A 12,245-nucleotide genomic window follows, 5' to 3' on the forward strand; every position below is an offset into this window, starting at 1 on the left:
CTTTCTGACGGAGTGGACTCTGGCACCCCTCCCTCTGCCCAAATGGCCATTTTCACTACGGGGCAAGGTGGTTTAAGTGTTTCTGTCAGAGGCAATCTGCTACTTAAAAAGACAGGGAGGGAAAAGATAAAAAAAGTTGGAATGAGGAGGGAAACTTTAATAAACTCTTTTCAAAGTATGTGCAAAAAAGTTTTGGCGAATAAAACCAAAGTGGAAGTACATAATAAAATACGGTATAATGTTTCCTGCAGAGTTTCCTTAGAGTTTTGGGAGCAAATGGCTTCTGATCTCATTTTGGCTTCCGTCCTTCCTTTCTTTCTCTCCAAAGTACTGGGATTTAAACTCAGGCCCTCACACTTGCTAGGCAGGTGCTTTACCACCTGAGTCATATCCCCAACCTTTTTTCTTTTAATTAATTTTCAGAGACAGTCTTGTGCTTATTGTCTGGGACTAGTCTTAGATTCTGATTCTGCTACCTATGCCTCCTCAGTAGCTGGGATTACAGATGTACGCCCCAACTGTTGGCTTGTACTGTAAGAAAGGATCTTGATTGCAGTACATTGAGCTCCATAGAGATAGCACAGGGGCAAGTGAGAGCCAAATGGGCATGGAGTGACTCTGTGCCTCGCAGAGAAAAAACTAAACATGGGCAAAGGAGATCCTAAGAAGCCGGGAGGCAAAATATCACCATATGCATTCTTTGTGCAAACCTGTGGGGAGGAGCACAAGAAGAAGCACCTGGATGCTTCGGTAAACTACTCAGAGTTTTCTAAGAAGTGCTCAGAGAGGTGGAAGACTATGTCTGCTAAAGAGAAAGGGAAATTCGAAGACATGGCCAAGGCAGATAAGGCTCGTTATGAAAGAGAAATGAAAACCTACATCCCCCCTAAAGGGGAAACAAAAAAGAAGTTCAAGGATCCCAATGCTCCCAAAAGGCCTCCTTCGTCCTTCTTCTTGTTCTGTTCTGAGTATCGCCCTAAAATCAAAGGGGAACACCCCGGCCTGTCTATTGGTGATGTTGGGAAAAAACTGGGAGAGATGTGGAACAACGTTGCTGCAGATGACAAGCAGCCTTATAAAAAGAAGGCTGCTAAGCTGAAGGAAAAATATGAAAAGGATATTGCTGCCTACCGAGCTAAAGGAAAACCTGATGCAGCAAAAAAGGGGGTCATGAAGGCTGAAAAGAGCAAGAAAAAGAAGGAAGAGGAGGAAGATGAGGAAGATGAAAAGGATGAGGAAGAAGAGGAAGATGAAGAGGATGAGGATGAAGATGAAGATGATGAATAAGTTGGTTCTAGCGGTTTTTTTTCTTGTCTATAAAACATTTAACCCCCCTGTACACAACTCACTCCTTTTAAAGAAAAAAAATTGAAACGTAAGGCTGTGTAAGATTGGTTTTTAAACTGTACAGTGTCTTTTTTTGTATAGTTAACACACTACCGAATGTGTCTTTAGATAGCCCTGTCCTGGTGGTATTTTCAATAGCCACTAACCTTGCCTGGTACAGTATGGGGGTTGTAAATTGGCATGGAAATTTAAAGCAGGCTCTTGTTGGTGCATAGCACAAATTAGTTATATATGGGGACAGTAGTTTTTTCATCTTCAGTTGTTTGACGCAGCTTATATGAAATAATTGTTGTTCTGTTAACTGAAGACCACTCTGTAATTGCAAGAAACAATTGCAGCTGTTTTGTTGACATTCTGAATGCTTCTAAGTAAATACAATTTTTTTATTAGTTAAAAAAAAAAGAAAGGATCTCACCAACCTTTTGCTTGGGCTGGCCCGAATCATGAGCCTACTTATCTCTACTTCCCAAGTAGCTAGGATTATAGGAGTGAACCAGCTCATTTGGGTGTTTTATTTAGATTTCCAGTTAGTTTCAGCTAGCTAGGCCCTAACAATGAAGCTGGTCCAATGCCTCATTTGTTAGGTAAAGAAACAGAGGTCAGAAGAGGTGGTGTGACATAAGTGGTTTATCAAAACAGTGTAAACATGAGAAACCCAAGTTCCCACTTTCCTATCAAACTGGAGCTCAGGATGAGTTTGGTGGGCCCTAGAGGATCCGCACAAAGCACAGGCTGTTGGACATGTCCCTGAATCTATCTCACAGTTCCATTTACCCAGAGAAGGCTATCTGGCTGAAAGCAACATAGCACACCATAATGTCTCTCCATTCTAGTTTTCATGACTCAAGCACAACAGACTTGCAACAGCTGCTGAGTACCAGTATTACCTAAAAGTCTGAGAATGCCTTTGTTGCAAGGGGCTCACCTCTGTTTTCAGGTCTCTTGTGTAATAGCCAGGACTACTAGTTCAGAAGCATATGAGGACTGGACACTATGTTAGAGTCAGGAAACACTTGGATTTTCTAGTGCATTAAAAAAGCAGAGGAAAGAAATAGGAGGGATTGGAATGACCTATATAAGCACTGAAACCACACACTGTGGACATCAAACTGGGGGAAGGGGACAAGGAAGCCCAGACTAGACTTGGGATGTGTGGAATATTACACCTCTTATCAAAACTGAGTTCCTTTTCTTCCTTCCTCCCATTTCCTTTCCTCTCTCTTTTTGGTATGCACTTAGAGCTAACTACTCAGGCCCTTTATATGTAACATACTTAAAACTTGTTATGCCTTTCTTTTCCCAAAACACAAGAACATTTTACATACACAGGCTGCATAAGACCCTATTTTTAAACTCATCTCTCAAGTGTCTGTGTCTTGGGGAGGGAAAGCAGACTTTTTCCCAGAAGTCACCAGTACTTATGGTTTATGATGGCCCCTAGTCATTTATGCAAATGGGAATAAGTACACTGCATACTTGGGCATTTTCCTTCTCCAGGCAATGTTGATGTCTATCATCTCATTTTACACAGGCTGTTGAATGATCAAGATAAAAGCCCCTTGAAGCCAGGTACCTGTGGTTCCTGCCTGTAATCCCAGTCACTCAACAGTCTGAGATCTGAAGATTGTAGTTTGAAGCCAACCCTGTCTGAGAGACTCTTATCTCCAATTAACCACACATACACACACAAAATCTGGAAGACAGCTGTGGCTCAAGTGGTAGAGCACTAGCCTTGAGCAAACAAGCTCAGGGACAGTGCCAAGGCTCTGAGTTCAAGACCCAGGACACACACAAAAACAAAACCAAACCAAGTCCTTTGATTGTGAGTCCTTTGTCTAAGCTCCATTTAGGGAAGGGATAGGTGAGAATGTTGAAAGGGAGGACGACATTATATTGTTAAATGGCAAGTCCTTTGTACAACTACTTAAAGATAATAAAAATTAAAGCAGTATCTTTAAAAAAACACCTGCCAAATATTATATGTAATGCTATAACCTATTTTATCTGCAAGGGAACTATAGCAAAAGGACATATTGTTAATGTCAAAGTTAGGCTGGGAGTCAACACAATTCTGAAGTACATGTGCTGTTTGCTATGGACACTCCTCTTGAGGGGAGGACGGAGAAGGGAGAGTAGGAGGCAGGGCACCTAAGCATAAGCTAAGTGCATCTTGCTCTGTACATTCAAGACAAGCATAAACAAAAAGCAGAGATGGGAGACAGAAGATTCTAGAGAGGGCCAGGGTAGAATATGATGAGTTAAAGAAACTAGACTCATGTTCTCTGAGGCATAGGCTCAGGGGTAGACAGCATTGCTCTCCTCACACTGTCAGTGCTATTGGGCCAAGGAACTTCTCTGTCTAAAACTGACCAGCTTCTGCCTCTGCCTTCCCTTCTTCTCATCACCTAACAATGAGGGGGGGGGGAGAAGGAGGGAGAGAGACTCCCCCACAGGACAGTTTTCCCTGAAAATAGGAGATTCCTGTTGTCCTGAGTCAGCATGAGTTTTCTCTCATCCTTACAAAACAGTAACCCCTTAAGTGCAGGATGTTAACCAGTGAGTTCTATGTATATTGTTCTGTTCTTTGGTTCCACTCTATATACCAAGTAGTCTGCCAGTGGTGGCCCTTAATCCCCTTTGAATTAGGAAATGTTTTTGTTTTTTTTTTCACATGTAAACTATATTCTCCATGTTGAAAGACTGTTATTTGGATCCTGATAGAGATGAGGGAAGTCAGTTATAATTTGTAATATGCTCACTCCAAGAGCATTACACTGTCAAGTAAAAACCTTGCTGTTTGGAATTGCTGAGTGGAACAACTTCAGTTCTTGTTCCCCGACTGTAATTTCAAATGGTTGCTTAATTCTATTTAAGTCCCAACAGTGTCAATAATTGCAAACTCAGTACAGCTGGCTGGACAACTAAAAACTTGTGTACATTCTCAAATTACAGAATGACTGTTGACCTGTAAAACACTATACAGCCCTCATCGATTGCTTTTGCTGAAATTATTACAAAAGTATCTTTATCACCAATTGCTGGGGACTATTTCCATGAGTGATGAGTATAGTTGTGAATGAGGAGCTAGCTGATGTGGTATGCCACAATCTGATCATGCTCATGTTTATTTGCTTTACATGGATGCAAGATGAATCACAGAATAGATGAGTTAACATGGGCCTCATTAGATGTTTCCTCCTCACTTCATTTTGTATGAGCATATAGCTCACACTGCTAATCCCTTGTGGATCCATCTACACTGTGGGGAGCTGTGTGGTACACTGCATCCCACCAGGTCCCAAAGATGCAAAGAAGTTAAGAACAGATGTAAGCAGATCCCACTGAGCAGAAGGGAGAAAGAGCTAAAGAACTGGGTTTCACAGGGTTAGCTGGGTTTTTTTTTTTTTTTGACTAAAGGATATCTCAGATATAAAAGGGATAATATTCCAGGTATGTCCAAAGTAGGTTACATTTCTAGGGAGGCTCAGAAGAAATTTGTCTTTCACAAAGCTACAAAAGTCATTTGAGAAAAATGAATACATTGAATAGTACATGAGATGCTAAGACCCTGTTTAGTGAATATCCAAAACTAGCCTTTCTAGAATGATTGAGTGTGGCCACTGTCCCAGAAGGGTGAATACAGAGGCATTACCCAATGTGGTGGGATAGAAGCAAAGCAGAAACCAACAACCCCAAGCATTTGCTTCTAGAAGAGTCATCTCATTTGACTTTGGTTGCCTGGAAACACCAACATTTGGTGGAAACAATCCCAAGAGAGAAGCTGAAGAGAATGCACTGAAATGGATCTGGATGCTGACTTGCCTCCTTCCCACCCCTCTGTTTTAGCCTCCTCATAGAGGAGCCATCTAGGTTTTCTGAGAATGGATGGACTAAGTACTTAGTGCCAAAGCTTAGAAATAGTTAAAAAGAAAAGATCAGAGATTCTTGGGAAAAGAAAGGAGAAAGACTAGAAAACACAGTGTGTTCATTTCTGTAAGAACTGGCTGTTTTAGACTTACTCCCTGGGGGTTCTAGGGCTTTTCTTTCTAGTCTTTATTGTCACAGCTGTGGAATCAGATCAAGTTGTTGTGTTTGTTTTGGAAATGTAACAACATCGCTAAGGTTCAGTACATAGAATAAGAATCCAGGGGGGCTGGGGATATAGCCTAGTGGCAAGAGTGCCTGCTTCGGATACACGAGGCCCTAGGTTCGATTCCCCAGCACCACATATACAGAAAACGGCCAGAAGCGGCGCTGTGGCTCAAGTGGCAGAGTGCTAGCCTTGAGCGGGAAGAAGCCAGGGACAGTGCTCAGGCCCTGAGTCCAAGGCCCAGGACTGGCCAAAAAAAAAAGAATCCAGGAAGGACCAAACTTTGAGGATTTGATGAGAGAGAATACAGAGTGCATATGCACAACTAACTGAGACAGTGTGAACTCAGAACAAATGCTACCTGCAATCTCCTCTCTGTCCATGTATTCAATGTTTACTCATCTGTTTCAGACAGATATTATATAGCCATACGACTCTACTTTCTCTCCTCTAGTCTCAGGCTATCTATCTAGTCAACTCAAATGAACCTGAACTGCAGATGGATGGCACAGCCCTTGGTTACGGGCACAAGGAGAACTGCACACAGGCTTATGGCCCTTTTTATGAACAGTCTCATTACTTCTTTTTGCTGTCCTATCCCATATAATTAGCTGTTTCAGCTTCCTTCTTTGGCTGCTGCTTCCTCCACCACTGTGTCTTGTACTTCTGTGTACTTCTTCTTTATGTATTAGCTTCTTTTACTGAAATGTGGGGATTATGGCTAAGCAGAGGGTTGGTCAACAGGGAATCACTTTAGGAGTGCCCATTCTTTTGGGGACCAGCTCTGTGTCTGTTTCTAGAGGTAAGTTACAGATGGATAAAACTTAAAAGCAAAGTTACTACATGAGGCCACTAGATTTATCATCTTAGAAAAAGTAAACTGTCCCAAATATAAAATTCAAAACGCACAAAGAAAAGGACTATTAAGTAAGTTTTTATACATGACAAAAATTAAAATATAGCAAATGACTAACAGAATCTATTCCTACAATCAATAATAAAGAGCCAGGTGCTGGGGCTGGGAATATGGCCTAGTGGTAAAGTGTTCGCCTCGTATAAATGAAGCCCTGGGTTTGATTCCTCAGCACCACATATATAGAAAAAGCCAGAAGTGGTGCTGTGGCTCAAGTGGTAGAGTGCTAGCCTTGAGCAAAAAGAAGCCAGGCACAGTGCTCAGGCCCTGAGTTCAAGCCCCAGGCCTGGCAAAAAAAACACCCAAAATAAAACAAAGATCTAGGTGCTGGTGAATCATGCCTGTAATTCCAGCTACTCAGGAGACTGAGATATAAGAATCACAGTTTGAAGCCAGCTTGGGGAAAAAAAAAGAATGTAAGACTCATCTCTAATTAACCAGCAAGAAGCTAGAAATGGAGGTGTAGCTCAAGGGAGCACTAGCATTGAATACAAAAAGCTCAGAACAGTGCCCAGGTGAGAGAGAGAGGGGGGGAGGGAAGGAGGAAGGGAAAGGAAGGAAGGAAGGAAGGAAGGAAGGAAGGAAGGAAGGAAGGAAGGAAGGAAGGAAGGAAGGAAAGAAAAGAACTCAAGTAAAAATTGGTAAATATGAACCAATAATTTCCCAAGAAGGAAATCAATCTGAAACACAAGATGAGATAGTCAGTCTCACTCAGTACTGCCAAAGAAGAAGGTAGGGTATGAGGGAGGGCATAAACTGGAGCCAAACTGAGATAAAATTAAGTATGATTAACTTGGCAGCCAAAGGCTCTATACAGATGTGCCCCAGCTTGGGGAAGCCCAGTGTCCTGTTTCTTACTGTCCTGGATGCCCCTAGCAGGAGGCAGCAGTTGCACTAGGCTGGTTCCAATCTGGAGGACTGTGTCCCTGGCAGCTGGCATCCGGAGATCTCTCTGGCAAACTGCTCTTTTCCATTTTTCCCTTTCCTTAGAACCTTAACTTTTTTTTTTTTTTCCAGTCCTGGGGCTTGGACTCAGGGCTTCAACACTGTCCCCAGTTTCTTTTTGCTCAAGGCTAGCACTCTACCCCTTGAGCTGTAGCACCACTTCTGGCCTTTTCTTTTTATGTGGTGCTGAGGAATCGAACTCAAGGCTTCGTGCAAGCACTGTACCGCTATGCCACATTCCCGGCCCAGAACCTTAATCTTTTAAACTGATTGTTAAGCTCTAACATGACCTCTCTCTATCTATCACGACTGAATTCTCTACATAAACTGAACAGTCTTTACAATCCTGAACCCAGATGTGTAAATCTCTATGTGAGATCACAAAATTCATGAACAAACAAGACAATATGCTACTCCCCAAAACTAACAACACAGGTGAAGATCTAAGACAGTGAAGAAGAGAGGCTAAGCAAAAGAATCATTAAAGCAATGATAACAGAAATGGTCAATAAAATATACACATATAAAAAAAACAGATCTTCAAATAACTATAGGAATTCAAGAGAAGGCAAGAGAAAATGAAAAAAAAATGCAGGACATGCAATACAATGACAACAAAAAGCTCAGAAGCCTGAGCCGAAAACAGCTGTAAGAATAATCAGTAGAAGGAAAGAATCTGAAGCAGGGTATCAAGAGTTGAAGATACAGCAGAGGAATAAGAACAAACTCTAAGACATGGGGAAAAAATCAGAACATAGCAAAAGGACATTCAAGAACTAGTAGATTCATATAAACGATCAAATATATGCATAATTGGGACAGATAAGGGAGAATTCAAAATGCAAGACACTGAGAACCTATTCAACAAAAATAACAGAAAATGTTCTCCACCTCAAAAGAGGTCAATCTCAGCTATCTAACAGAGGCACAAAGAACTTCTAGCAGACAGGACAAGAGAAGAAATACTCCAAGACATTGCTGTAAAAACTTTGGATTTAAAAAGGAAATTAGAACTTTGGAGGGATTCAAGATAGTGGATTGTAGACAAAGCAATACCAGACTTCTGTCTGCTCACTCTGAGCTCTAATCTGAAAATTCAGCTCAAGAGTGGATGCCAGGGAAAGCCAAGCAGTCAAAACTGAGGGCCAAACAAGAAACATCAAACTTGTAACTCAGAAAGAGGAGAAAAATCAATAAAACAAGTCTGTGTAACCAAGTCCCAAATCAAGCTGCCAGGCCACAGCCCACATCTCTGGCTCAATCAAAAGTTCTACTCAGAACAAAACCACCATTTGGTACAGACCTTCACTTTGGGAAGCCTACTGCATGGAACAGCCTTTGGCTTGGTGCTGATCTCTGACTGGCAGGCTGCTCAGCAGCTATCTTCACTCAACTTACAGTGAAAACTATAAAAATTTGAAGAAAGAAACCAAATGGAAAGACTGTCCATGTTCATGGGTAGAATTAATACTATAAAAATGGTCATACTGACAAAAAATGATCTGTAAGACCAGTGCAGACAGCAACACAGATCAGCAATGAGAGACCACAGCATCCAGAGATAGAAAACTTGGACAATGCTGCTGGTCAGCTCAGAGCCCTTGGCCCAGGTTCCCCCTTCAAACCCTAATAAACCAATTAGTAAGTAAGCAAAGGAGATAAAGAGAGGCTTTTCAGAAGAATGACAAAGAAAGACATGAGGAAACCCTCAACATCCCAAGTCAATAAAGGAAATGCAAATTGGAACAACTCTGAACTTCCATCTCACCCCAATTAGATTGGTCAACTTCAAGAATTCAAACAACAACAAATGCCAGCAGGGATGTTAAAGTAATTACACAACTACTCTGGATGATGTCTGGAAGTTCCTCAAAACACTCAACATAGAACTTCCTTATGACCCAGCCATGCTACTATTGGGCATCTATATAGAACTTTACAAGTCAGGATACAGTAGAGACTATTACACATTTATGCTTGTTGCTGCACTATTCACAATAGCAAGTTAAAGAAACAGCACAGATTCTCTAGAATAGATAAATGGATAAAGAAAAGTGCTACATAAAACACAATGGAATTTTACTCATCCATTAGAAAGAATATTATGACATTTCCAGGGAAATGGGAGGACCTAGAACAGATCATGTTAAGTGAAGTAAGCCAAGTTCCAAGAGATAAATGGCACATGTTTTCTCCCATTTGTGAAAGACAGATCTAAAATAGAACTGGCATGATAACTTATACAGGACTCCAGGCATTCACACACAAATAGTCACACTAAAGGAGGTTACCCTTAGGGGAGGAACTCAAAGGCATAATTCCTCTGAACATTAAAATACTATTAATAAAACAATTCCGGAAATGGAAACATGGGTTGTTGTTGTTTGTTAGTTTTTACTTTGGGTTTTTAAAATCTGTTTAGGGGCAAAGGGGGAGGGGCACAGAAATGGGGGAGGAAGGGTGGACAAATGCTGTCATGGTACCCAGTATACAGTATGTGGAAAATGAACTATGCAACTTGTGAGCAAGGACAGGAGAGGGAAACTGGGGGAAAGTTAAGAAAGGAGTGACATTGTCCAAAAAGAAGCATACTTATTACCTGACTAATGAAATGATACTTTGCACAACACCTTGATAATAACAATGAAATTATATTAAAAAAAGAAAAGAAAAAAGAAACTATGTAACTTGTGGGCAGGTATGGGAGGGGGAAGTGAGGGAAAGCATAGGAAGGGGTGAAAATGCCCAAGAAGCATTGTACTCATAACCTGGCTTATGAAACTGTAGCCCTCAACTCCTTCAAAATAACATTAAAAAAAGTTGGAGGCTGGAGGTATGACTAAGCAATAGAGTGCCTACTTAGCAAATATGAGGCTTTGATTTCAAACCCTAGTACTAGCAAATTTAAATTTTAAAAAAGGAAAAGGTCTACTTGGAAAATTACTAGTGAGAATCAATCATTATTCAACTCATTGCTACAGATATTTGGATAACGGCAAATGACCAGATGAGGAAGGCTTCTAGACGAGGGGCAGAGCTTGTCACACAGAGAAAGACTTTGTATAATGTGGGTACAACTTAGTAAAGCCTTAAACTTTAAAGAAACAAAACAAGAATCATTATCTTGATTCTTCTTTATCTTTTGTGTATTTCAAATTTTTCTACTATGATTACATACTACTTTTATAATGAGGAAAATATATATTATGACAAATACTAATGATACCACATACAGACAAAATAGACCAATGTAGATTCCAAAGTAATGAATTTATAAAAGCCCTAGTAATTGTATGATTTTATGTCAAATACATTGTAGGGGAACTCTTTTTTTTTTAATTGAGAAAGAATAAAAATTTAGCTCTAGGGCTGGGAATATGGCCTAGCGATAAAGTGTTCGACTCATATACATGAAGCCCTGGGTTCGATTCCTCAGCACCACATATATAGAAAAAGCCGCAAGTGGTGCTGCGGCTCAAGTGGTAGAGTGCTAGCCTTGAGCAAAAAGAAGCCAAGAACAGTGCTCAGGCCCTGAGTTCAAGCCCCAGGATGGGCAAAAGCAAAACAAACAAACAAAAATTTAGTTCTAGATGATGAGGATAGGGAGATATAATTAAGGACTTCCTAGAGATCTTAGAGTTTTCCTGTGTCATAGCTATAATGCCTGCAATCCTTTAGTTGAGAAGTAGAGTTTAATTCTCCCCCTGGACCTAGGATGGTCTTAATAATTCGCATATGCAGAAAGTGACATTTTAGACTTCCAAGGCCAGATCATAAGAAGCTTTGACTTGTGGAGCCCTCCCTCTTCCCTCCCCTCTGTGTTGAATTCCATGGATGGAGCCTGTCTAGGCCCTACTGATCTAGCTGCTGGCCATCTGAGACTCCACACATTATGGGGCAGAGAGAAGTCACATCTAAATTCAGATTTATGGAGAAATAACACTATCATTACTCTAACCCCAATCCACTAAGGTTGGGGGTGCATTAGTATCCAATGGTAGAAAACTAAAATATCTTCACTGTACTTCTTTAACATTTGCTACAAAGGGAAGTATATTATCTGTGACCATGAAAACCAGCCCTTTGTTCCTCAAATAATTTTGAGTTTTCTTGAAGTTCCTTTTCATTTTTGAGTCTATTCATATAGCATGTCTTCAATTATTTATTCCTCTACTAAAGATTTTATATAACTTGCTGTCTCCTAAATCAACTCTGATTTCTCTTCATCCTTTAAGATTTTAAAAAATGTGATTCTATGGGCTGGGAATATGGCCTAGTGGCAAGAGTGTTTGCCTCGTATACATGAAGCCCTGGGTTCAATTCCTCAGTATCACATATATAGAAAAGGCCAGAAGTGGCACTGTGGCTCAAGAGGCAGAATGCTAGCCTTGAGCAAAAAGAAGCCAGGGACAGTGCTCAGGCCCTGAGTTCAAGCCCCAGGACTGGCAAAAACAAAACAAAACAAAATGTGGTTCTACACAATCTAGTCAATTAAGTGCCATGAATAATTTGAAACACAATCCACAAGAACCACATTTATGATAGTTTCTACTGTTTGTATTATCGCTTCTAGAATAGCTAACAGTGAGTATAGAATGGATCATGAAGTAGGGGCCTTAGCTACCCACAGTTCATGGGCTATTTCCAATCAGGTGGTATAAATCATCTTTGTCATTTTTCTCTTTCAAAATATTCTTAGCTGTTGTGTATTTCCCCAGGTGGATGTTACATTATTTTATTAAACTTGAGACGAAAGAAATTCTGTTGACATTTTCATCAGAATTGCATTAAATTTAGAGTTTCATTCAGAAATATTCACTCTTAAAATGATTCCTGCTACTCTGTCTCTCCACTGAAGGAACCAAGGCCCAGAAAAGCATCACTGGGGGCCCCATAGTTTGCAAGCTGATGGACTGATTGTCTTTTGTTTCATATAGTAAGAAACAAAGG

General features: G+C 40.7%; 2 protein-coding genes across 6 annotated transcripts in view; one reads left to right on the top strand and one right to left on the bottom strand.

Moving 5' to 3' along the window:
• Specc1 (sperm antigen with calponin homology and coiled-coil domains 1) overlaps positions 1-12,245 on the bottom strand; it is a 273,509-nt gene that overhangs the window by 14,039 nt on the left and 247,225 nt on the right. The gene's annotated exons all lie outside the window — the stretch shown is intronic.
• On the top strand, positions 643-1,292 carry LOC125366206 (high mobility group protein B1-like). Its single transcript, XM_048366752.1, has one exon. The coding sequence runs from the start codon at positions 646-648 to the stop codon at positions 1,285-1,287; it is 642 nt and encodes a 213-aa protein (XP_048222709.1). The 5' UTR covers positions 643-645; the 3' UTR covers positions 1,288-1,292.

Source organism: Perognathus longimembris, chromosome 17 (assembly GCF_023159225.1).
Source record: "Perognathus longimembris pacificus isolate PPM17 chromosome 17, ASM2315922v1, whole genome shotgun sequence".
Taxonomy (NCBI): Eukaryota; Metazoa; Chordata; class Mammalia; order Rodentia; family Heteromyidae; genus Perognathus; species Perognathus longimembris.